Genomic DNA, 27,467 nt, shown 5'->3' on the forward strand with positions numbered 1-27,467 from the left:
CAACTTCTTTACTCTCCTCCTTCACCCACATTCAGAGACTTCTTCATTCTTCTTCCCTTTTTGCCGTAAGCATAACTGAGATTATTCATATTTCTCCTGGAAGCCTTAATTCCAGCTTCTGATTCATCCAGCCTGGAGTTTCATGTGGTGTGCCCTGCAATAAAAATTAGATAAATAAGATGAGAGTATACAGCCTTGTCATACTCCTTTTCCAATCTTAAACCCATCAGCTGTTTCATATTTGGTTCTAACTGTTGCGTCTTGATATGCATACAGATTCCTCAGGAGACACATGAGATGATCTGGTTCTCCCATCTCATTTAGGACTTGCCATATTTTGTTGTGATTCACACTATTATAATAAATATAGAAAATCACTATTGTACCCTAGTTTTTCAATTAACAAAGAAAAAAAAGCAAAAGTAGCAAGGAGGCTATGGCAATATATTCAAGAAAGATACTCACTCTAGCCAGTTTTTATTAGAAAGATGAGTTTCATATTAGGAAATCGATGAAGAAGAATCTCAGGGGTAGAAGAGGCCTTCAAGGCCATCATCTGGTCTGGCCTCTGCCTGACCGAAGCCCCCTCTCTAAGGTCTCCAGAAAGGACTCTTCCATGCAACTTTGTTTGACGATCTCAATTGGAACCATTATCACCCCAGGAACCCATTCTGCTCTTTGGACAGCTCAGACTCCAGGGAACTTCATTCTTTCATCCAGCTGAAACTTGCCTCCTTGTCCCTCTCTGTCATTCAGAATTCCATCCTCCCTCTTTTGCGCAGTTGCTTCCTAACCTCTTTTGGGACAGTCTTCCCCTGGGCTGAGCTGGGGACCCTTTGCCACGTTGGTCATTCTCCCTTGTGTGGAGCATGACTGTGAACATGACCACATGCACACAGTGGACTACAGGTTCTCAAAATGGTGCCTTGTGGGCACTGCTTTCCCTAGCTCCACCTACCATCAGATGAATGTTTTGGCTGTGGTATCACAAAGTACAGCCTGTTAATAATAAAAACAACCAAAATCATGTGATTTTCTTAAAGATTGCAGAAAAAAATCTTTGACTAAATGTAGTCATGGAGGCAGAGCCGAGGTTGCAGAGTATAGGCAGGGACTCTCCCCACTCCTTTAAGTAATGGCTCTAAACAAGTTCTAAAGAAAAAGAACCACAGAAACAATGGAGTGAAGCAATTTTCCAGCCCAAGACAGCTTAGAAGGTCACCCCCACCCCCCACAGACCAGGAGCAGGCCTTGGAGCCACTGAAACTGCTGTGGTAACATAGACAGTAAAGGGATCAAACGGTAGCTCAAAAGGAAATGGGTGGTGGACTGTGGGCTAGCACTTAGGCAGGAGGCTGTTGCTCTGCCTATCGTTGGATCCTGGTCCAGTCCCAGGACAAGGAGGAGGAAACGCTAGTGCACCAGAGCTTGGGCCACCGTAGAAAGAGGGCAGGAAGGAGTGCTTGTGACTGCTCAGGACGAGAGCACAGGCTGGGAGAGGAGGGAGCAGCTCTCTGCAGAGCATACACCTTGGAAGAACCAAAAACTTGCACATCCCCAGAAGAATGACTAAAAACAGCTACACAAAACCCCAGAAGGTTGGGCAGTACACCCTTCATCTTGGAGCAGAGCCCCACTTTAACAGAAAGTTAAAATGAAGTCATAAGATGGGGAAATGAGCAAACAACAGGAAAAAAATCTGACCATAGAAAGTTATTGTGGTGACAAGAAGTTCAAAAGACAAACTCAGAAGAAGATAGCAAAGCTAAAACTCCTACATCGAAATCCTCCAAGAAAAATGTGAATTGTTCTGAGACCTCTGAAGAGCTCAGAAAGGATTTTGAAAATCAGATAAGAGAGGTAGAGGAAAAACAGGGAGGAGAAATGAGAGTGATGCAAGAAAGTCATGAAAAACGCTCATTAGCTTGATAAAGGAGACACAAAAAAATTCTGAAGAAAATAACACATCCTAGATCAAATGGTAAAAGAGATCCAAAAAGCCAACAAGAAGAATGCCTTAAAAAGCAGAATTTGCCAAATGGAAAAAGGCACAAAAATTCACTGAAGGAAAAAACTCCTTAAAAAAATATAAATGGAACAAAAAGCTCACTGAAGAAAATAATTCCTAACAGGAGGAAAGACAGTGAGTAGAAATAGAGCAGAGGAGAGAGGATAGGTCGCTTTCAGGAAGTACTATAAAAATGAGAAATATACACAAATCAGATATATAGCTTTTTATGAATATGTTTGTGTATGTAAGTGGTTTGTGTGTATATCTGTATAGCATAAAATTGTACATATATGATCTATATATGTATATGTGTATGGCTATATGGATAATATGTGTGTGTAAATACATAAAACATGTCTGTGCATATGTATGTATATATCCACACCTAATTGTGGCCTTCCTGGAGAGGGTAGGAGAGAAAAATATGAACAGTGCACAGCAGAGAAAAGAAGAAAATGCTCGGAGTGGCTAGGTGGCATGGTGGATAGAGTACCGGCCCTGGTGTCAGGAGGACCTGAATTCAAATGTGGCCTCAGACACTTATTAATTACATAGCTATGTGGCCTTGGGCAAGCCACTTAACCCCATGGCCTTGCAAAAAAAAAACCTAAAAAAAGAGAAGAAAATGCTCAAGGAAACAAAGAAAAGTTGGACAATTTTGAACACAATGTGTGGTATTTATTATATAGGCTTTCTTGAAATGGAAATGTTTGCTTTATATTATGATTTCTCTCTAATGTTTTGCTGCACACATGACAATGATTTTTTCCCTTATGTTTAAGTTTAAAAAAATAAAAATTAAAGAAAATAATTCCTTCAATTAGAATTGATTATCCCCAGTAAAAAATACAGAAAAAAGTATAATTGAGCAAATTGAAGCTAAAGACTTTATAAGAGATCAAGAAACAATAAAGCAAAACCAAAAGAATGAAAAAATAGAGCACAGTGTAAGATATTTCATGGGAAAAGCAACTGACCTGGAAAATAGATCCAGGAGAGATAATTTTAAAATTATTGGAATACCCGAAAACCCTGATCAAAAAAAGAGCCAAGACATCATCTTTCAAGAAGTGATCAAGGAAAAACTGCCCTGATATTTTCGAACCAGAGGGGAAAATAGAAATTGAAAGAATCCACTGGTCACCCCTGAAAGAGGTCCCCAAATGAAAACTGTAGGAAGATTATAGTCAAATTTCAGAACTCCCAGGTCAAGGAGAAAATATTGCAAGCAGCCAGAAAGAAACAATTCGAGTACATGGAGTCACAGTCAGGATTTAGCAGCTTTTCTACATTAAAAGATCATAGATATTCCAGAAGGCTAAAGAGCTTGGATTGCAACCAAGAATCAACTACTTTGCAAAACTGAGCATACTCTTTTCAGTGTGAAAGATGGACACCGAATGAAATAGGGGACTTTCAAACTTTGCTGATGAAAAGATCAAAACTGAACAGGAAATTTGATCAGGAAATTTGATCTTCAAATGTGAGTCTCAAGAGGAGAACAAAAAAGATAAACAGGAAAGGGAAATCATAAGGGACTTAATGATATTGAACTATTTTTATTTCCACATAGATGAAAATAGGGTAACTCATGAGAATGTTCTTATTAGGAAAATTGGGAGGAGTATCTGTATCTGTCATCTGTGACTCTGTGTGTATATACACACACATAGACACATACACATATATGGGGAGGGAGGGGGAGAGAGAAAGAGAGAGAGAGAGAGAAGAGAAACACAGGTTGAATATGAAGAATTGATATCCAAAAAATAAAATTAAAGGGTGAGAGAGGAATGTATTGGGAGAAAGGGAAAGGGAGAGGTAGAAAGAGGTGAATTATCACATAAAACAGGCAATAAAAAGCTTTTATAGTGGAGTGAAGGGGGGGGAAGATTAGGGGCAGTGAGTGAACCTTACTGTCATCAGAATTGGCTCAAAGAAGGAATAATATACACACTCAGTTGGGCATAGAAATCCACCCTTCAAGAAAGGAGGAAAAGAGGATAAGGTATGTTTGGGGGAGAGGGGGAAGGATAAAAGGGAAGGCACATTGGGAAATGTGGGAATCGGAAACAAAAGTCTTTTGAGGAGGGACAGGGTGTAAGAAGAGAGAAAATGTAATAAATGAGGCAGGAGGATAGGATGGAGGGAAATTCATTTAGCAATAGTAACTGGAAAAAAATTTTGAAGTTTCTCCAGTAAAGACCTCGTTTCTCAAACATATTAGAACTGAGTCAAATTTACAAAAATAAGAGCCATTCCCCAATTGATGAATGATCAAAAGATAAGAACAGTTTTCAGATAAGGTTATCGGTGCTGTCTCTAGCCATATAAAAATGTTGTAACTCACTATTGATTAGATAAATGCAAATTAACATAATTCTGAAGTATTACCTTATACTTAGATTGGCTAATAGGAAGGAAAAGGGAAATATTGGAGGGATGGCAGGAAAACAAGACATCAATATACTGTTGACAGAGTTGTGAGTTGACTTAGCCATTCTGTAGAGCAATGCCCAAAGGGCTCTAAGACCATGTGTGCCTTTTGACTTGGCAATGTCCCTTCTGGGTCTGTATTCCAAAAGAGATGAAAAACAAAAAGGAAAAGGATCTTTGTGGCAACTCCTTTCTGGTGGCAGGGAATTGGGAATTGAGGAGATGCCCATCAGGTGAATGGTGGCGACTGATTATAATGAGATGCTCTTCTGCTATAAGAAATAAGGAGCACAATGCTCTCAAAAAACAAAACAAAACCCGAAAAGGGTTTCTGTGAGCTGATGAAAAGTGTACACAGTAACAGCAATATTGTATTATGATCAGCTGTGAATAGCTTAATTTTTCTCAATAAAACAATGACTCAAGAAAACTCGAAAGGACTTCTGTTGAAAAATGCAATTCATCCTCAGAGAAAGACAGATCAAAGTTACTTTGGTTTTTTACATTTTTTTTCTTGAGGTTTTTTGGGTGGGGTGGAGTCTGTTTTGTTTCACAGCATGACTGTTATGGAAATACTTTCTGTGACTACACATTTCTAACCTATATCAAATTGTTTACTTTCTCAATGGGGGATGGGAAGGAAGGGAGAGAATTGGAACTCAAAGTTTTAAAATGAACATTAAAAATAGTTTTTACATGTAAATGGGGAAAATAAAATACTAAATAATTTTAATCTTTTAAAAAATCACATAAATGGACCTTTCCTTAAAATATTTATCTAAATAAAGAATACTTATCTAAAATGAAGAGTATAAGTATTCTTGGTAATGAAGAGACACTAGTTGACTGTTTAGTAGTCGGGGGCAAAGCCCTAGGTCTAACTTGGGAATCTCCTTATGCCACCCCACAATGCTGGGCCACAGGGGTAGTACTCATCAATTCAAAAGCTATGTTTTTGTGTTTAGTTTTTATAAGTTTAAACAGAAATAATTTATAAAAATAATTTAGATTTCTGAAATGATTAAGATCACTGAAGTGCTGTAGTTTGTTTCCATTTCTGTGATGATGTTTATGCAGAAGAATGTCTAGAGCTGTGTCTCCAGAGGAGCAGCTGGAAGGGGACTTTCCTTTTTTAAATGGCACAGGGGATTGTTGAAGGTCTTTGAACAGAGGAGTGACATATTTATACCTGTGTTTTAGAATGACTTGGGGGGGGGGTGTCTGCAGAACAGGTTGGGAGGGGCGGGGAAGAGGACCAAGCAGGACCAGCTTGAGGGTTACAGCCCCCAGGGCGGGCAGCAGGGGTGGCCCATGCCTCTCAGCAAGGGGGGGGGGGATCAGGGAGTGAGGCTGGCAAGGTGAGACCTGAAGTGAAGAGTGTTTGCGAGGATTAGGCTTTCAGCAAGAAGTTGTGTCAGCCCAAGGTTCTAAAACTTGCTTTTAGCCTGTTCTTTCCCAGTGGTCTCCAGCTGAGTCAGAGAAAAGCCCAAATTGTCCTGGGTCTGCCCCAAAGTGTCCTTGCCTGAAAGATTCCTAACTGATGTTGTGGGAGGCCAGGCAAGAGTTGAATGAAGCTCCTCACTTCCACAGTGTCCTTACCCCTGGTCAAAAAATAACTTGTCAGACCAGGGTCACAAAAGTCTGTTATTCCACAACAGCCCACCCCTTCCTCCTTGCAGCAGAAGAGAAGGGGTGTGATCAAACTTCATGAAGGGTTCACATGGATCTACCCCTTTTACCAGTCCACCCAGCTGCCTAGGACTCCGGTTTCTTTTGGCCACAGCACATTCTGCTTCTGGTACTCTGGGTGATTCCATTTTTTTTTTAAACTTGTATCCAATGTGGCACCACCAAGATGTGGAGAATTGTGAGAGAGATTGGTGTGAAATTGAAAGTATCTGGTAACTGGATTGACTCTGAGAGGTCAGAGGAGAATAAAGTATCAGAGGTTATGCCAAGGTTTCAGACAGGGGAAATCTGGGCGAAAGAAGGCACCATTGAAAGAAGAAATAGAGGACCCAAAAGGGACAGGCGAGGATGCTATGTTGAGGGGATGGAATGTAGACCTGGGGCCATGGTGAGAGGCTCTCAATTGAGTGACAGCTTTGGAAGGCATCTCTACAGAGCTAAATGTAGGTGTTTAGACATCAGATTCCCGAAGGAGAAAATACAGAGAAAAGAGAGGAGCCCAATAGTGGAACCTCTGGGAACAGCTCCCTTCTGAGGCCCAAGGGCAAAGATCAATTCAACAAATACAAGAGTTGGAGGTCTGAGTGAAGAGAGAAGACAGACTTACACAGTCCTTGAGGTCAGTAGGAAACAAATTTGGTATATTTGATCGAAAAAGTTGGTTAGAGCTGTCTGACCTGCCTTGTTCTTAGTGTGACCTCATGCCTATTCCCAGGGCTACCATTCTTTCTAAATGCATAGAAACCATATATATTGAACAGTCCTCTTTAGAATTCTCTCAGAAGTAATCTAGTCTATCATTTGAAGCACTTAGATTTAAAAATTGTTTTCCCTTTTGAAAATTAGATTTTTGGTTTTTTTTTTTAAATCACTTCTCAATAATGTCCCATCCCCAGGATCTCGGATAACTAGAAAAGGGTGGAACAGGTTGACATCCTGCATAGAACTCAACCCCTTCCCACCAGCCCTGCCTTTGCTTTCCATGGTTTGCTCTGAGAACAGAAATCAGTTGAACTCTCTGTTCTTGTTCCTGTAAAGGGAAGCTTCCTCCCTGGCCTCTCTGTCTTGTTCTTGCCTTGCCTGGTGAGCAGAAGCTTCTTGAGGAAAGGAGGTTGGCCTGAATCCCCCATATAGTCCTTGTCACTTAGCCGGTAACTGCAGCCCCCCTTTCTGCTAAGCCAGAGAGGTTTTGTCATCAGCCTGGTAGAATCAAGTTTGGTCATTGCCTCAGTTGGATGGCTAATGGCTTTTGGTGTGGTTTTCCTTTAGCTTATTGTGGTTGGGGAACCCATGTTCTTTTCCTTCCTGATTCTGTTTCCTATCTTACAGCACTTCTTTCAGTCTTCCTAATTCCTCAGAGAGATTGACACCAATTTGGCAATGGAATCTTCAGATTCAGGCAGGTTAGGGAAGTGTTCTCCCTTCCTCCCTTTTCTTGGGCTTCAGTTACCTGTAATTTCATAGTTTTTGTTCCATTCATTTCAGTTTACAGCTTAGTCTCTTCTCTACAACATACATCAATTGCCCAAACAGCAGTCCTCTCCCCGGCTTTGTGTTCTTGTTTCAAGAATAGTTCTTTGCTTTGCCTTTATTGTTTTGTTTTGTTTTTTACAAGCTTCAACTTGTTCTGCCTTTTGACTTTCCTGATGATGTTCTTATAAGTTCATTCATTTTTTTTTCCCTGGGTTTTTTGGATTCATCATTGCAAGACAATGGGATTAAGTGACTTGACCAAGATCACACAACTACGCAAGTATTAAGTGTCTAAGGTTGGAGTTGAACTCAGGTCCCCTTGACTGCAAAGCCAAGGCTCTATCTACTGTGCCACCAATCTAATTAATTATTTAATTATTTAATTAATTCTTATTATCATCATCCTTTTTCTTGCTCATTTCATCCTCTAAAGTATGTTTTATTTTGTCATATGAGCTCATTGATAACAGCTTAGCTGTTTGGATCTTTATACATTTCCCGCTTTTCTTGTTTATTCACAATTTTTTTTTGTTTTGAAATCTTTTTCTTTAATATCTTTTCATTTTCACCTTGCTTACATTTCTCAGTATTTCCCTTTTTATTCTCCTTGAGAATCACACCTCATTACCAATATGTTAAAAAGAGACAATTTAGCAGGACTGAGCCCTCCAGTATTAGGAATGCTTTGCCCACCTGGACCAAGTTTCCTCGAATTCCACAGGAATCCATGTCAGCTGTTTTGTTCTTATTCTTTCCAATTTACATCAGTGCAGTCCGTCTTCATTCTTTTCCCAATTGTGCCTACTTTACTTTGTGTCACAGAAGCCTTCCAAAATTTCTTGTAGTGCTTATTCATGGATGATTTATGGGCTTCTCAAACCCAATATGTCCAAAACACAGCTCAGGAGCTTTCCTTGAAAATCTTTGCCTCTTCCTGGCCTTTGCCATGAAGACCATCATCACCATTCTGCTCATAGCAACACAAGTAGGCTTAAAATTTGGCCATCCTCTGTGACTCCTTAGCTAATTCATTTCACATCACCAGTTTTTTGTCAAATTTTGATGTTTCTGTCTTCACAGTAGTTTCTTTTTAGTTTTTTGTTTATTTAGGGCAGTGGAATTAAGTGACTTGCCGAAGGTCACACAACTAGACAATTATTAAGTGTCTGAGGCTGAATTTGAACTCAGGTCCTCCTGACTCCAGGGCCGGTGTTTTGTCCACTGCACCACCTAGCTGCCCTCACAATATTTTTTTATTTTTAAAAGATTTTATTTATTTTGAGTTTTACAATTTTCCCCCTAATCTTAATTCCCTCCCTCCACCCCCCCCCACAGTATTTTTTTTTATCCATCCTCTTCTCATTACTCATACAGCTCAAATCCTATTACAGGCCTTCAGCACTTCTCACCTGGACTAATACAAGTTTTCTTTTTAATTATTTATGTATATTTTTCCAATCAAAAAGTCCTTCTCTCCCTCCCATAATAATCTCCTCCCAAATTGAGAATGAAAGAAGAATAAACTGTTATAAATATGTATAGTCAAGACAAATTTATGCATTGACCAGCTCCAAAAACTTCTGTTGATTCTATACTGAGTCCTTTACCTTTCTACCTTTCTTCCTTTGTTTCTTCCTTCTTTTTTCTTTCTCTTCTATCTCCCCTTTCTCCATTCTCTCTCTCTTCCTTCCCTTCTTTTCTTCCTGTCTTCCCTTTTGCCCTTCTTTCTTCCTTCATTCAGTTTATTTCCAGTTCTTAATTCTTTCCCTACTCCCATTCCCTCCAACCCACTGAGAAGACAGGAAAACAAAACCCAATAAAATATGTATAGTGATGAAAACCAATTCTTACAATACCTTTGCCTATAAAAAGATAAAGAAGAAAATGTGCCTTAGTCTTCCTTCTGTCTTGAATCCATCAACTTTCCATCAGAAAGAAGGCAGCATTGAGTTCTCTGGAATCTTGGTTGGTCAATACACTGACCAAAGTCCCTAAATTTTTCAAATATGTTCATATATCTTTTAATATCATTATAGAAATTTTATACCATTGAAATTGTTCTCTGGATCTCTTTTCTGCGCAGTGGATAAAGCACTGGCCCTGGAGTAAGGAGTAGCTGGGTTCAAATCTGGTCTCAGACACTTAATAATGATCTAGCTGTATGGCCTTGGGCAAGCCACTTAACCCCATTTGCCTTGCAAAAAACCTAAAAAAAAATATAAAAAAATATAAAGTTGGATTTCTTTTCTTCACTTTGTATCAATTCATATAAATCTGCCAAGGTTTCTCTGAAACCATCCCCTTCATCATTTCTTCCAGAATAATAGTATTCATTCAGATTGTGTACCAAAACTTGTTTAGCTCCTCCACATTTCATGGGTACTCTATCAATTCCTCATCCTTTAATACCTCAAAAACAGATAAATTTTTGAAACTCTTAGTTAGAATCCATTTTACTTAGGACTGATTCTTTCCTTAATCTCTCCTCCTGCCTTTACCATTTTGTTTCCCTGTTGAGCAAAATGTATTTCTATACTCAACCTGTGTGTGTGTGTGTGTGTGTGTGTGTGTGTGTGGTGTATATGTGTGTGATGGGTGGCTGTGTGTGGTATGTGGGGGTGTGGGTGCATGTGTGTGATGTATGTGTGGTATGTGTGATGGGTGTGTGTGTGTAGTGTGTGATAGGGGTGTGTGATGGGTGTATGTGTGTGTAATGGGTGAGTGGCTGGTGTGGTGGCTGGGGGTGTGTGATGTGTGTGTATGTGTGTGGTACATGTGTGTATATGCGCACATGTGTATTCTTTCCTTCTTGAACCATTCAGATGAGAGTGAGACTAGAACATCAGCTGCCTCCCTCTCCTCTCCTGGTCTTGTATTTGGTGAGATCCTCCTTCCTAACCTTCTTTCCTTTTTCTCTCCCTTCTTTTCTCTTTCTAAGTGCAGGATCATCAAGACATAACAGAAGCCCTGCCAGCCTTGTCCAATTGCATTCCCTCTTAGTGGGGCCCTGGGCTTCCCTTAGGTATTGGAATGCTCTGCTCAGCAGAATTAAATTAAAACAAAAAAATTAATTGACTGACTGATATTCATGCACCACATCTATGGACTTTATCTTTTTTTATTTAATATTTATTCTCATTTTGTACAAATAATGTTTTTTACATTAATAAAATATTCTTGTTTAAGAGTAAATGAAATAACCCCTTGCCCCCCATAAATATAGACTTGCTTGAGCGATAAAGTAAAGGTGAGAGAAACAAATTAAAATTAAAAAAAATAATAGTAATAATTGTAGGTATGGCTAGGTGGCGCAATGAATGGAGCACCAGCCCTGGAGCCATGAGCACCCTAGCCCACATCTGGCCCCGTACACCCAACAATCACCCAGCTGTGTGACATGCAAGCCACCCGAACCCCACTGCTTTGCAAAAACCAAAAAAAAAAAAAGACAACATAAATTAAAATAGTAATAATAGTAGGGGTGGCTGGGTGGTGGACAGAGCATTGGCCCTTGAGCCAGGAGCACCCGGGTCCAAATCTGGCCTTAGACACCCAATGATCACCCTGCTATGTAGCCCCAGGCAGGCCACCCAGCCCCATTTGCCCTGCACCCCCCCCAAAATAATAATAATAATAATAAAAAATGTGCTTGAGTCTTTGTTCCAACACCAGCAACTCTGTCATGGGTGGATCACATTCTTTATGATAAATCCATCACAAAAGTTACTTCCATATTTTTCCACCATTGCCATTGCTGATCACAACTCCCTCCTTTTGTATTTCTCCACTACCATGTACTATATTTTCTCTCTCCTTTCACTCTGACTCTGCTGTAGGATAGCTTAGTGGCGCAGCAGACAGATCCCTGGTCCTGGGGCCAAGAAGCCCTGAGCCCCCATACCACCCCTTAGGCAGCATCCACCTGGCCCTATGGTCCCAGACAGGCCTTCCAATTCCAGCCCCTTGCAAGAAGTAAAAAAGAAAATGTGTTATATCTTGACCACTCTCCCCCCATGGTCCATCCTCTCCTCCATCACTCACATCACCCCCCCCTTCCCTCTGTCCCCCCCCTCCTTCTTACTCCAGATGCCTATACCCCATTGAGTATATATGCTGTTTCCTCTCTTAACCACCTCTGATGAGAGCAAAGATTGCCCTCATTCCCCCTTGCCTTCCGCCTTCCATATCTTTGCAGTAGCTCATTGTAATAAAGAAAAATCTTATTATATGAAATACCTTGGCCTATTCCCCCTCTCCTTTTTCTTTTTCCCATTACAATTCCCTTTTTCTATTGACTCCATTTTTACACCATATTTTATCTTCAAATTCAGCTTTCTCCTGTGCCTCAACTATAAAAGCTCCCTCTACCTGCTCTATTAACTGAGAAGGTTCATATGAGTATTATCAGTGTCATTTTTCTATGCTGGAATACATGCAGTTCATCATCAAATCCCTCATATTTTCCCCCTCTCCTCCAATCTCCATGTTTCACCTGAGTGCTGTATCTGATCAAACCTTTTGTTCAGCTCTGGCCATTCCAACAGGAACATTTGAAATTCCTCTGGTTCATTGAAAGTCCATCTTTTTCCCTGGAAGAGGACATTCAGCCTCGCTGGGTAGTTGATTCTTGGCTGCATTCTAAGCTCTTTTGCCTTCCAGTATATTATATTCCAAGCCCTACAAGCTTCCATTGTAGTTGCTGCTAAGTCCTGTGTGATCCTGACTACAGCTCCACGATATTTGAACTGTGTCCTTCTGGCTGCTTGTAATATTTTCTCTTTGACTTGGGAGTTCTGGAACTTGGCTATAACATTCCTAGGAGTTGTTTTTTTGGGATCTCTTTCTCTGGGGGATCGGTGGATTCTCTCCATTTCTATTTTGCCCTCTGCTTCTAGAATATCAGGGTAATTTTCCTGTAGTAATTCCTTGAAAATGATGTCCCTGATCATGAATTTCAGGTATTCCAATAATTTTTAAATTATCTTTCCTAAGTTGTTTTTTCAATGAGATGTTTCACATTTTCTTCTAATTTTTCATTTTTTAGTTTTGAAGTATTGAGTCCTGGTTTCTCGTAAATTCATCAATCTCCCTGAGTTCTATTCTTTGTCTGAAGGATTTGTTCTCCTCAGAGTTTTCTTACCTCTTTTTCCATCTGGCCAGTTTTGCTTTTTAAAGCATTCTTCTCCTCAATAACTTTTTGAGCTGTCTTACCCATTTGACCTAAGCTGGTTTTTAGCATGCTATTTTCTTCAGCATTTTGTTTGGATTTCCTTGACTAGGCTGCTGACTTCATTTTCATGTTTTTCCTGCATCTCTCTCAATTCTTTTCCCAGTTTTCATTCTAACTCCCTCATTTGATTTTCAAAGTCTTTTTTGAGCTGTGTCACACATCCTGTGCCCAATTTCTGTTTTTCTTGGAGTCTTTAGATGCAGGAGCTTGTGCTTCCTTATCTTCAGACTGAGTATTTTGATCTTTCTTGGGCTCATATGCAAAATATTTCTCAATGGTATTCCTCTTGTTTCTTTGCTTACTCGTTTTCCCAGCTTGAGCCTGGTTTTGGGGTGCTTCCTGAGATTTTGGGTCATTCCCACAAGGGTCTCAGTGTGTGAGGCTCTGTCCTCCCTCCCCTCACTAGGTTCAATGGGCTCATGCCCTGGGGGCTCCCAGTGCCCTGGGGCTGCCTCTGGAAGGCTGAAGTTCTTTTGCCCTGGTGGGGCCACCCCTCTGGCCGGCTGCCCCTCCAACCCCGGAGAGCAGAGCCTTTCTGCTCTTTTCTAGGTTACCTTGAGTAGGAGAACCTGCCTCACTGGGTCCCCCTGTGGGTTCTCAACCTTAATCTTTTTTCCAGTTCTTGGCTACTAGAAAAAGTGCTGCTTTAAATATTTTTCTTTCTTTTTTCCTTTTCTTTCTTTCCATCATCTTTCTATCTTTTCTAGCATAACTTTATTTTTATCATTGGACACTTTGGAATTGTGCCTCAGTTCATTTTAGTCATTTTCTTAGTATAACTTCAAATTATTTTGCAGAATGGTTAGGTTAATTTATATTTCCTTCACCAATATGTGAGTGTGTCCCCTTTCCACCAACCAGCCAATCTTGACTCTTTACATCTTTGGTCATCTTGATCATAGACTGGGGGATAAGGTGAAACCCTAAAGTTGTTTTGATTTGTATTTCTCTTAATATTAGTGAGTTATATTCTATATGGTTTTTAATAGTTTGTCATGCTTCTTTTGAGAATTGTTTATATCTTTTAAGCACTTGTCTACTGGAGGATATCCCAGGTGTATGTGTTGCTATGTATATTTGGGATATAACTCTTTCTCATCAAAGATATTTGATACAAAGATCTTTTACCTTATTCAACCACTTTCCTTCTATCCTTGTTCATTACTTTTGTTGAATCACTCACAATTTTGTTATCAGAAATTAATTCTTAAGAGTGTCTTATCCCTCTTTTGAGTAATTTTTTTGTCTTTGATTCAGAAGCCCTGAGACCACACCTCTCTTTTATCAGAACACTTGGAATACATTTCCATTGAGGAAACATAGCAGACTGTGTAATTTTCCACCCCCTTAGCATCACATCATTTAGGATGACATGGTTGAACATAGCACTTACTCATGTAAAATTTAAAAAAAAAAAACCTACCCCAAATACAGACTTGAGACTACATCTTTAGTATGACCAAAGTCTTATATATATATATTGAACTCTGGCAATAGAGGCAAAAGTCCAACAGCCCTTTCCCTCAAAGAGTTTATATTCTAACAGGTGGGAAGGCAACTTGTGCATGCATAAGGACATAGAAAATGCTTATATGAGAGGAGATGATCAGGCCAGCCCTGTTCGTGGAGAAGGGGAGCTGAAACTGAATCTTGAAGGAATTCCCAAGATTGCAAGAGGCTGAGATTGGGGGGGGGGGCGTGCCAATCAGGAGGGCCAAAAGCTTGGAAGACAGAGAATGGATGAGGGCGATGGCCTGCAGGCCAGTTTCCTGTTGCACAGAGTATCTGTAGGGGGTGTATGGACCAAAAGGGACCAACTTAGAAAGACCTTTTATGCACAGTAGAGGGTTTGGTGTTTGATTCTGCAGTGGCCAGAACATCACCTGGGGTGGGAGCTGGACCAAGGTCAGATCTGCACTTTAGTAACTTCAGCTTGGCCCCTCTACACATTGGAATCATCTGCACAGAGACAGTGTCAAGCTGCTGGGGAAGACAGAGCCTTTGTGGGGCAGTTGATGGAGACTGAGCATTGTCCCAGATAGCCAGCAGGAGAGCTCAGACTGAAGAGAGATGTGCAGAGATCCTCGGGGAAGGAGATGGAGGGCTGACCTTGTCTTGGAGACAGAACCCTGAAGGAAGTGATGGGAGTGTGTAAATGTGGCAGGTGAGGGTACCGTGGAAGACTTTGGGAGAGAAGGTTTGGACCCACTCTGGCTTTGACTGGTTCTGATGGATAATGAAATGCAAACTGGAGTAGATGAGAGTGCCCTTTTCTCCATTCTTTGTTTATAAGGGCTAGTCCGCCACTGTCTGGATGATCTCTGTCCTCTGTATCAGTTCAGACAAGTCTTCCCAGGTTTCTCAGAAATCTTCCCCCTCTTCATTTCTTTAAGGCACAGCAGTGTTTCAGTACAATTGGATTTCATAATTTGTTCTTCCATTTCTTGACTGATGGGGCACTGCCTTAGTTTCTAGTTCTTTGCCACCACAAGATAGATCTGCTGTAAATATTTGTGTATCCATGGGTCTGTTTCCTTTTTCCTTTGGTCTCCGTGGGGTGTAGACATAGTAGCAGTATCTCTGGGTCAAGAAGGATATACATAGTTTAGTGATTTTTCTGAATCTTATTCAAAATTACCACAAAATTTATAAGAAATTTGAAAGTCCATCGACAAAGGAACTTAAGATGTACATAAAACATATTATGCGCATACATATTTCTGTGTATAACAGAAATAAAAACATTAAAATTCGTGGATTTACTGATGATGGTTAGAGCATTCCAATATAAAGAAAATGGCCATGTGACCAAAATTAAGTGACAGATTGAGTGCTCTGCCAATCAGATTTCCTCAAGGGATTCTCTTTAGAATTAAGCACAATGACTACAAAATTCATTTGGTAGACTCAAAGTCAAGAATCTCAAGGGGAATAGTGGGAAAAACATGACCATCAGGACCCAGAATCACCAAGCCTTTAACTTTGCTGGGTGTGGTCACCAAACTCTGATGCCAGTAAAAATAGGAAAGGAGATCAACAAGAAACAGAAACACGTAGAAACAATAGCTTGGCGGTGGAAGGCTGACCTTGCTCTGCTGCTTCTCAGCTGGGTGACCCAGGGTCGATCTGAATGTCTCTGGGTCAGCTTCCTCCACCATAGGAGGCTTGGTCAGCCCCATGGTCTTTCCTCCAGTCTACAGGATTGTTGGGAGGCTCTCCTGTGCTTGGGTCTAGGAACACTGAAAGTTGACGGACTTCTGCTCTAGGCAGTGGCTGCTTGGATCCACACATGGGGTAGAGGGGGACAAAATCCAAAAGGAGGCTCAGGGTTGAGGGCCTTTTGGTGAAGAGAAGCTCCCAGGTCAGGAGAACTTGACTCCTGCAAGAGAGCAAGACCAAGGGATGTGTTGAGCCCAGAACAGCCATCACAGAGAGAAAGGAGATGGGCTGTCATAGGCAAGAACGTACTGGTTCTTGATGCAGAAGTCATAGAGAACAATTGGCCAATAAAGATCAGCTTCAGATTATTAGAAGGGAGAACAAAGGAGAAGACACCAAACAGGTGCAAGAGCTTCAACCCGACCTAGTCAGAGAAACTGTTGGAAATGGAAAAGAGGTCAAAAGATGGTTTGGGTGGAGCTCTTGTAGAAAATGATGCTGAAGTTCTTGCAGTGAGGAGACTAAAGGATCCCCGTTACCACATCCCATAGTAAGCGTGGCAGACCCTCTTCAGACTTCATGTCCCATAACCTGACAGAGCCTCCATGACCAGTCCTGGCAGGGTCACAAATCTGGAAGTGTCAGCACCCTCCAAGGCAGAGGAATCCAGTCCTCTTGGGTCATCTGGGAATGCATGGTGTGCAGGATGGTGAACTCAGTAGATTAGTATATGCATATACTTGGAACGAGCTCTACAGATGGATGATAGAGAAGATCATTTCCAAAAAGAAGCACAATACAAAATAGGTCCACAGAAGTTCTCATCATCTCCCTACAACCACAGCAGAAACTGAAAGGAAGCCATAGGAAGGTCCTAGAATAGCATAGAAGGAGGGCAGGGACTGCCCCAGGCTGCTCATTGATGCAGGCCCATGGAATGTTCTCCCAGCGTGCCAAGACTGCATGATTTCTGAATTATCATGGCTGCTGCTGACCGAAGGACAATGAAGGGATACAGGGGGAAGCCAAAAAGTGGCACTGTGGATCGCCATTGTGCCCAAGGGGCAGAGACCTTCACCAGGCCTGATCAGATGGAGATGCACATCCACAGAAGCAGCAGAACTTGAACCTGGGCCCTCCTTCCACTCTGCCCTGTCCAGACTCTCCTTCAGAATTGCCAGTGATGCCCAGCGGTGCCCCTTGTCTCTGAGGCACAGGTTGAGGAGAGCGCCTGTTCTGGAAGCTCCTCATTATTACCTCGTAAAATATTTCAGGGAAACAAATCATTGACCAAGGATGTCTTCTGGGGTCCAGACTTTTCATGGAACTCTGATCACCCTGAAGAGGCTGCCTTGAGGGAACAAGAACCGCTGGCATCTGGAGGTTGAACTATGGGGGTTCAGAGACCCTTGGATAGGCCATTGCACCTTTCTGTGCCTCAGTTGTTTTCATCTGTAAAATGAGCAAATGGTTGGATTCAGTTAGCTCTAGGGTTCCTTCTCATTCCAGTTTCTACAGTTCTAGGAAGTATACAGTGAAATGACCAGACTTAATTGTAACATGAAGCATTGGCCCACTTTGGAGGTGATAATACATGACCTGTAATGCTTGCCTTGGCAGGTGGGACATGAAGATTTGGTAATGGAAGGGCATGGCAAGACTCCGCCTCCTGGTGAAGAAAGCCAACAGTGAGTCATGGTTTATTTTGTAAAAGAGTCTTGTGACACGTTTTTGAAATACTGTCGTTAAGTCTTTGAAGAGCGTGTTTGGTGGGGCATTTGCGTGGGGCATTTGTGCTGGCGGGTGCTCACCAATGGCTCTGGTGAGGGCATTTGTGTATATGGGCCTCCTGACCTGCAGAAGTGAGAAAGTGGAGTTCTCTCCACAATTGACTGCCCAGAACTGGCATGGTGCTGTGGTGAGGCTTCGTGGATTCAGGCATTCCAGCCTCAGCCAGTGAACTTTGGTTTGGATTACTGGTGGAAACAGAAAACAGTCAGTCTGCCATTTTCACAGCCTGTGGGAAAGCAGCCACCCAAGGAACGCTTCCCGAAACGCTTTTCCATTTAGTCAGGTGCCAAAGCTAATCTTTGTTTCTATAACAAAACTGTTACCAAAAGAAATGGGTGTTAGAAAGAGTCCCGTTTCTCTTATAGAGCATTTAATGCAGTGTTTGACATCCTTTCTGTCTTAGTGAAATGTTTTGGTTTTAGGAAAAAAGGAGAGGGACAGCTAGGTGGTGCAGTGGATAGAGACTGGCTCTGGAGTCGGAAGGTTGGGAGTTTGAATCCAGCCTCAGACACTTGATACTTACTAGCTATGTGACCTTGGGCAAGTCACTTAACCTCATTGCCTTACACACTCCAAAAAAAAATAAGAAAAAACAGGAGGCCTGTTTTCTATAACAGAGGGTAAGGTTTTCCCCTAATTAAATTGTTAAAAAAAATTCTCCAGCCAAACTGATATTTTTCTGGAAGAATAGTTAAGGTTATTTTCAGAGGCCTGAAGTTACCACCATATGTTTTTGTTCAAATGGATACTCTAAATTGTTTTCATAATTTGTAGAATTTGCTGAAAATCTTTCAAGAGAGGTCTTTTTCATCTACAAGGAGGTTAGCTTTGTCCTCTTCTCTGAAAATTATTTCTTTGATACTCTTTAAGAAAGGAACAGTTTACTTCTATAGAAAATTCATTCTTTGGAACTGGTTCTTTTTCTTTTGAGTAGAAACCTGAATCTCTTCACAGCTGATTTGATTTTCTAACCAAGCGTAGTTTTCTAAATGACATTCAGAATCATTCCCAATTCTGTTCATATCCTGTCAGATATACCTAGGTAGGACCTTGCATCTGATGGTTTGATAGAATTAATGTAATTCTAAGCAAGGATGACAGGGAAAATTGAGCCCCTTTAGAACTAAAGCAGATAGAGGAAATATTCAACTTATTCCCATTTCTTCCTCTAATATTTTCCCCCTACGTGCATGTTAAAATCAAAGTCTTTGAGGCTGTTAAAATCCCCAAAAGTAAGGCCTAGACCCCTTTTCCAAAGTAACTCACTTTCCTGGGATTATAAATATTATACAGATTGTATATTTATGTAATTGAGACGGGGTCAAAGCACTGTTGTGTTTGCTTGTGGATCAGTGCTGAAGAGTCCTTATAAAGGTGAGACCCAGCTGAGGTCTGGAATGAACCATTGGCCTCTTGGGGTGAGGCCTGCTCAGTAGATTGGGGTACATTAAAAGACTGCATTGGCCTGCCCAGAGGAAGTGCACCAGGAGAGACTTTTCTTTAAAGTAAAAGCGAGTGATTTGTGCCTTGTTGGACATTTGTCATTGATGTTCCTGTATTATGGCACTTGTGGGATTAAAGGTTTGGTAGGAAAGGCAGAGGGACACTGCTTTTGTGCTTCAGAAAAGTCCTTTTTATTTGTTTTGTGTAAAATGTAAAAGGCCAGTTATGATTTGAGAACTGCTGCTTTCAAACTGTTTTTCTTTGTATTTGTCTTCTGTGATTGCTGTCCGATTAGGCCTCTACTCTCGAACATCGAGCAAGCTGAGTTTATTACCACATAATTACTTCATTAAACTCTATAGCTTTAATCATATGGTATGGAGAACACCCAGACACAGTTGTAAGAAGGAATACAGCTTTCCAAACGGAGGAACAAAAATTGGCTTCGATGTGGTCTGACCCTGAAGGTCAGACTGAGAGATTTCTCAGTGCTAGTTGGTGGCCATTCTTTGAACCAGATTTTGGTTTGGCACCCCACAATTCTTTGGTTAGGAGTGGGCTAGGAAGAGCTCTTGAATGTATGAGTGGGGTGATTTCAAAAGCAAGTCTCCATCTAGCTCGCTACAAAGGTTCACCCTTTTTTCCATGGCTAGAGCCAGGACTCAGCCCAGTCTGGTCTCCTTGCCTGGCATCAAACTAGGCATTGGATGGATTGTGGTGGACACGACTTTCATTTCTCTAGTGAATCTTGATTATTCTTTAATTGACTTCTTTGTGGGTTTTTAAACATTTGTTTTTTTAATAGCTTTTGTTCTTTCTACCAGAGGCGGCATTATTTGGCAAAATTAGAGATAGGGACTGGGATTTCCTTGGTTGGGGAAACTCCTTCGGAGGGTAGGTGGAGACCCTGGCTTGTCCTCTCTAGTTTATTGTTATAGTGATTTTGCCAGGAGCCCTCTAAAAAGGTTAGTTCTGTCTGCTGGCTGGTAGGTGTTGGCCACTTTGAACCCTGGTCTTTTGGCTCCAGGCCCAGCACCCATTCTTGAGTAAAATAAATCTCATTCCTAGGCTAAGTCTTTTGGGCTAACTCCTTTTGAGGGATTGTTTACACTATTAATTATATATAGTTTTGTCTACAATTGTATCCCCTGAGGCTCTTTTCTTGTCTGATTTCACTATCTAAGGAGGATCCCTTCAGAATTTGAATGGGAGTCCTCCCTGGAACCCCGGGAGTCCCAAAAGTTTTACTAGGATGATTCAGAAGAAAGAATGCAGCCAGATCTGAATCCCCATGTGCTGGAGGCTCGGCTTGTTGTGGTTTGAGTTCTTATTTGGGAGTTGAGTTCACTCTGATTTCCTGATAAAATTCTGTTCCAATTCTGCTCTTCCTAACTTAAAGCTCTACAGGAAAACCAAACTCAAAGGGCGGCCCCACCCACTCCAGCCGGAATGCTCCAGCCAGCCTCTCCTCTACCCAGCCCTGGGCCTCTCTCTGCCCGTGGCCCTGAGTACCTCCTGGGGTGCCCACCTCTTCTCCCAGAAATGCTCCTGAGAGCATCTACTCAGCTCTGCTCCCCAAAGGCCTCGAGTTTTGGCTTTGCCTTGTCCCAACTTTGTGCTTCTTCCCTTGTTCTTATGACTGGTTGGCTCACTTTCCTTTTGGATAACACGTTGGCTAGATGCTATCTTCTCTTATTATTTGTGTGCATAGCATCCCTGGTCATTAATCTGCTGCAGTCTACTTAGGGATCATGGACCAGGTCTAAACTGGAACCACGGGGTCCCCTAATCCAGTATCCTCATTGGAGGAGGCCTTTCGAGGTAGGTGGAGAATTGGTCAAGGGCACGGCCCCACCCTTATGCTGCCTCCCCATTTTGGACGCCATGGCAACCTGCACTTTGAAACCTCCCTGTATCACTGAGGCAGCCCGGGGAAGACTAGGGTTTCTGTGGGAAGCAACTTGAGCTATTCAGAAAGTCCTGCCAAGTCCCTCCAATAGCAGCCCAGCTCACAAGCCTGTATTCATCATTTACTTATTTTGTTCACAAGCTCGTTTAAGTTAAGATGTGCAGAGAGGGTTTGATCTGGGGTCTTCCTGCCTCAACCCAGGACTCCAGCTCCCTCCTGGGACCTTCAGTGCCCTCCAACTTCTTTGCACATTTTCTCTTGTGCATGAGGGGCCTTGAGAGGCCCCATGAGGCAGGGTGTGTGAGGGTGATGGGGGATTGCAGTGTAACACAAATGTAACCTGTGACCTCTAAACCAAGGCAGGCCAGCCAAGGATGGTGAGAGCCAGGACTGGGGTCTGGAGCTGGGTGGGACCCAGCCCCCTCTGCCCTAGAGGGAGTCCTGACTGGCCAGGCTTCTGTCTTCTACTTTGTCTGCTGGGGGTGAGGGGGTGGGCTGAGCACTCTGGGATTACACTGACCTCCACAGGCTTCTACTTCTCTCTCCTTCCCCCTCCTCTGAGATACTTTCCCCGGCAGGGAAAGGCCCCCAGGACCATTGCTTCCAGGGACAAGACACTGGAGTTCAAAAGCAGACTGTAATGCCTCTGCCTCCCTTCTCCTGAGGGTTACAGCATGTAGCTGTGGTTTAGTCATGTCCAATTCTTTGTGACCTCATTTGGAGTTGCCGGACAGAGAAGTTGGAGTGGTTTGCCATTCCTAGATGAGGAAACTGAGGCAAACTTCCCAGGTCGTTCAGCTCGGAAGTGTCTGAGCCTGGATTTGAACTCAGGAAACTGAGTCTTCCTTGCCTGCAGGCTGAGGGTCTCTACACTGATGTCTCGTAGCTGCCCCCAACACCATCTGAACAGCTTTGATCCTACAGCAATAGTGTTTGGGCTGATTTCTGCTTCTTTTGTTTTATTTTCCAGTTCGGTTCTTCTAATCGCTCTCTTCTTGAAGTCCATTCTCCAATTCTAGATTCCCCACTCTTAGAACCAAGAGGCCCCTTGGCACCACTCTCTGCAGTGCCTTTAGCCCAAAAGGAGCTCTTCATTGGCGATTTGTCCCCTGCACCTCTAGGTCCTGCTCTGTTGACCTGTGTTTCCTTTCTATCCCATTTTAAGCTTGAATTTAGTTCTTCAAGGCAGAAATTATTCTTTTCATCAAGTTTTGTAGATTTCATGGATACAATCATTCCTAAATCATTTCTGATTCATTACTTCATCTACATCATTATCCCCAGAACACAAACTTTGAGAGTGTTTTCTAACTGGAATTTAAATTTCAAGCCCTGGGAGAATTTTGTCCCTGGGAGGCAGCATTCATTGTTGGGTGCATCCCCCTGGCAAGCTTACATTTGCTGTCAAGCTTTTTGTTTTTTCCCCCAGTTTTCAACTACTTAGTCAGAACATCAGAGCTGGAAGAGACCTCAGAGGCTGTCAGCTTCAACCTCTTCACATTGGGGGGAGTTGAGGTTGGTTCAGATACCCCCAAGGAAGGGGATCAGTATCACCATAATATCTCGAGCCAAGGCCATAAACACCAGTCTTTCCCCCACTTTGTTTTGCCAGCTTCCTAGATTCCAGTCCAGGATCCCCTCTCCTTGTACCTGGTTCTCTGGCGTCTTTGAAAAATCACCAGGGATCGGCTTCTTATGTACGATCAGTGTAGACTCTACTTTGGTGAACCAGGAAGCTTAGCCAGGGATTTGTTGGAGGAAAAAGGGAATCTCCACAGCTGGAAATTGGTGCTCCATTTTGAACTCAGGTTGGTAGGCAAATTTGCTATTTTTCATTTAAATTTAGCAAGAACACGGAGTAGTTAAGTACACGATGCCTGCATCTGAAAAGTAAAGTTACAACTACTTCTATTACGTATTTTGTTATTATAACTGCATTTTGTTAAGGAGTAAGTCATGTCTCCTAACAGAGTCTGGCATGAACAACATATCTCAAAAGGCGACTTTCAGGTTTTTGATTTGTTTGAGGTAAATTGTTGTCTTTAAAAATACTTCCAGGAAAATTGTAAAATTCAAAATAAAAATCTTGAAACTCAAAAAAAAACCACTTTCAGGAATTGATATATCTTATTTTGACATAACATTAATCCTCCCCACACAATGCACATAATACTCCCCTAAAATATCCCACGTTGTAGTTAAATTGTAACAAAATTGTCAGCATAACAATTTGCAAATGTAAAATGTGCCATTCTATTTCTTAACTGAAAGGAAATATGCTCTACTACCAGTCACCTATAAACAGGATCGGTCATTGTGTTAGACTTGAAAGACTTACTAGACTCACTAGCACCATTTAAAATGTTTTGGAAAACTAGAAATGAAACTGGTGAATACTTGCATTTACCAGTTCCCAATCTTTTCCCTCTCTCTTCCAATTGCAAATCCCTTCTTTTTTTTCTCTCCCTTCTCCATTCCTGATCTTCCAATGACCTTCATTTCATACCTTAGAGTCTCCTTTGACCCTCTTCCTCAGCAACCTGATTGTTTCTTTGAGTGGTTCATATTTTTCTTCATCTCGCTTTTTTTTTTGACAAAAATATTTTTATTTTGACCTCTGAATAAGTTTTGACTCCTCAGGACATGGCCTTTGGCATCTTTTCCAACTTATTCATCAGCTTGTGGCACTGGGCTTTCCTTAGAAACTATAGATGCCATCTGAAATCTTTCTGATATCCTTGTTTTTGACTGCGGTGACCTATCGGATCAGGGCAGTTGAGTTTGATTATTTCCTTCAAGAATTAACTTATCCTTAGGGCAGCCCGGTAGTGCAGTGGATAGAGTACAGCCCTGGAGTCAGGAGAACCTGAGTTCAAATGCAGCCCCAGACACTTAATAATTACCTAGCTGTGTGACCGTGGATGATTCACTTTAACTCCATTGCCTTGCAAAAGTAAAATAAAAACACAAAATAAGAGTTAACTCATCTTTTGGGGCTTGAGAAACCTCACAAACAAGATCTGGTCTCATTCATGTGCATTGTTTGGATACTTTTTTTTTTTTGCCCAAGAAATTTCTGATTTCAACAAGTGAACCATTCTCTTGAATAACAACATTGATGAGGTAGTGAGCATACACAGTTCCTCATCTTGTAAGGAATAACCAAGGCATTGGCCTTTGGTCATATTCATGATGACAGATTATGTGTACAATTGCAGGTTCTTTTCAGTTTCTCCACTCTTTTTCTACCCAGAGCCTTCCCCCACCTTCTTTCCAAGGAGACTGAACTCCACATTGATATGTTTGGGGTCCTGTGGAGGATTCCTCTGGGCCCCTTCACAATCCTTTAGAGAAATGTCAGCATTTTCTGGGATGTCCACAGTCTGGTTGCTTAGCGTTGTCTTCATTCTAATCATGAATGGCCCAAAGAGCCCCCTGCTTTCTCAATTCCATTCCCCACCTCTCATTTCTTTGGTACCGTGTTTCATCATGGAAACCTGCCTATCTTTTGCCCTGATTTCCATGGACATAGTAGTCACCCATTCTCCTAATCTGTTTTTCTTTGCTGCTCCTCACGGTTGTCTACATCCTTCTCAGCCTCACTGCTTTCTTTCTTTGCTAAGGTTCAACTGGATGTTTCCTAAATTGTCTAGTCTCTGCTTATTTTCCCTTGTCCAAAGGAGTTTCCATATATCCTCCCCCCCTTATTCCAGGTTGTTGAATTCCTGCCATTTAGCTTCCTCTGTGAAACCCTCAGCACCTTTGTTTTGTTGCCCTCTGAATATACATCATGTAAAATTGTGGGTTATATTGTTTTCTATGGATGTCTTTACCTCCCTGGGTTACAAACTCCTAAACTTTATATTTTTTTCCTACTACAAACCTCTTCAACATATAACTTACTCAATCTGGGTGTAGTTTGTCTTCAGCATTCCCCTTATCTAACAAACTAGTAACCCTGTTCAAAGTATTTTTTAAAAACATAAAAAGAAATGAGGTTAGTCTGGAATGAGTTATTTTTGATAAACTAGCTAATTGCTTCCTTTTCTAAATATTCCTAAGCCTTCCCTTTAATGATATGAGCTAGAATTTTACCAATCATTGGCTTTAGTAGTAGATGCTTATTGAATATTTGTCTGGTTAAATTTATTCTATATATTTACCTCTGATGATCTCAGCTTCAGAATCTAACTCTGTCAGACATTTTGAACTTGGGTTGAGAATGGAGTAAGTAGATCTTGCATTGGGGGAGAAACTTTGAAACCATTTATGGTAGAGGGATGTCGTGGTAGAGTGAGAGGAGCACTGGGACCACATCTGCCTTTCTATCCTGGATTCACCTTGGACTAGCAGTGTGGACTGCAGTCCCTTAGCACTGATATCTGGAGCTGCCTTCCAGGAACCTGTGAAGAACATGCGGCTGAAGCCCTGGCAGTGCTGAAGACAGACACCAAATGGGGGGATGCAAGACCAGGGTTGGATGCCTGGCTATGTCTCCCACTTCCTGGGGGATTTTGGGTCAGTTACCCCAGTTCTCTGAGCCTTAGTTTCCTCATATATAAAATGAAGGGTTTGGGCCATCCCCCCCCCCCCCCCCAGCCATCTCTGGTTCTAAGATCTGCACTTCTAAGAGTGTTTGCTGAATTTAACTGTTATGCCTATTAATAGATTTGTATTTTTTAACAGATCGCACCGTAGTGTACTATATAAGGTTTGACTATTTCAGTCCTTTGGGCATTCTTCATAGTCTGAAATCTTCTAATGTGGTGGGTGGTGGAGACAATAGCCATTTTTGCTGAGGCTTCATCGGTCATGATAGTTAACTGTGAGTATCCTCCAAGACTCAGTAGTAGAACCTCTTCTCTTCTATTTCACCTGGTGAGCTTTGCTTCTGTGATTTCAGCTCTCACCTATATGCACTTGATTCTCAGATTTATTGTCCAACCCTAACCTCTCTCTTAACCCTCTTGGTCTTGTGTCTCCAACTGCCTTTTGGACAACTCAAACTGGATGTCCAGTAGACATTGTAAACTCACTGTGTCCCAAAAGAGACTTGTTATCTTGCTCCTGCACTCAACAGCCGGTCACCTAGATTGTGCAGAGATGCCATCATTGGCAGCTCTCTTCACCTGTTGTTTCCTCCTTCTTGCCAACTTCCAGATACGTCCTTTCTGTTCTCCCTTACCATTGCTCCACTTGTCTCACACCTGACCTAATGCAGCAGCCCTTGGGCAGTGGGAGGGGCCTCTGCTGTCCCACCCCAGCGTGATTTTCCCAACTCTGACCTTTCCACTTGAACCAATTGCACTGACTTTCTGCCCCCTCTCTTTGACTTTTAGAGCCCTCTATGACCCCTCCTTCCACCTCCCTCATGGTCTTGGCCTGGATCCAGCCCCTTACTGTTGCTCCAGCCCCTCCTCTCCCCTTCTCCTTTCTGGCCTGTTCTCCTCTACTCTCCTGACTTCCTTCAGCACCAGCCTGAACCCCAGATTCTTCTGTAAGACCCTTGTCCTCTCTTCAGTCCAGGACCTTTCTCTCTGGCTGCATCTTGTATGCATAGTTGTTTGCATTTGGTCTCCCTGAGGCCTGTTTGGTTTTGCTTTGGGTCTCTCCTGCTTGCTTCCTTGAATGACTGAGATGTTCCCACCAGTTTCCTTTGGGTCCCATCCACAGTCCATCCCCCCTCCCCCCCAGCTTCATGGTTTCCTTGGAGCCTGTCTAGGGCCGGCCTCATCTTCATCTGGCTTTGTCGGTGCATTGTAGCTCCCCAGTGCTCAGCCCAGGGCCCGGGCACACCGTAGGTCCCCGGAGGTTCCTCCCTTAGTGTCGTGGGTTGGGTGGGCCCTCAGAGCATTTCAAACCATCTCTCTGCCAGACACAAACACAGAGAGCTGGCCGCAGCCTCCCCTCCTTCTATCTTGATCACAGAGCTGGGAGAGACTGGGAAAGAGGACAGGGTTCTATAGCTGAGTGCTTGTGCAAAAGAATCCTTGCTTTGGGGGTGCTTCCCAGTGTGAAGTCCTTCACTCCTTGGGGCAAGTTGAAGCAGCCCCACAGCAGGGACCACTTCTCCAAAAAGCCTTCCTCATCACTTAGAAAGAAATGAGCCCTCTCTCCCCACCCTCAGTTTTCTAAGGACTTCCCCCCTTCCCTTAGGGTCCTGGAGGTGGAATAGGCCCTGAAGGTCATCTAGTGTGGCCCCCTCCATTCATAGACCTGAAAGGTGAGGTCCTGAGAGGGAACATGGAAGATGGACAGGGGAAGGGGGAAACCTGAGGCATAGACCCTGTGTCCACTGCAGCATCCAGGTGAAGAATGATGAAGAG

General features: G+C 42.4%; 1 protein-coding gene across 3 annotated transcripts in view; it reads left to right on the forward strand.

Moving 5' to 3' along the window:
• TNRC6B (trinucleotide repeat containing adaptor 6B) overlaps window positions 1–27,467 on the forward strand; it is a 218,834-nt gene that overhangs the window by 43,266 nt on the left and 148,101 nt on the right. For 2 of the 3 annotated variants that reach the window (XM_074226984.1, XM_074226992.1), the window contains exon 4: window positions 17,619–17,686. The exons of the other annotated variant lie outside the window; for it this stretch is intronic. In XM_074226984.1, the coding sequence (XP_074083085.1) occupies window positions 17,619–17,686 (68 nt within the window). The remainder of the gene's footprint in view (window positions 1–17,618; window positions 17,687–27,467) is intronic. 3 annotated transcript variants of the gene reach the window in all.

This window comes from Macrotis lagotis, chromosome 2 (assembly GCF_037893015.1).
Source record: "Macrotis lagotis isolate mMagLag1 chromosome 2, bilby.v1.9.chrom.fasta, whole genome shotgun sequence".
NCBI classification, from domain to species: Eukaryota; Metazoa; Chordata; class Mammalia; order Peramelemorphia; family Peramelidae; genus Macrotis; species Macrotis lagotis.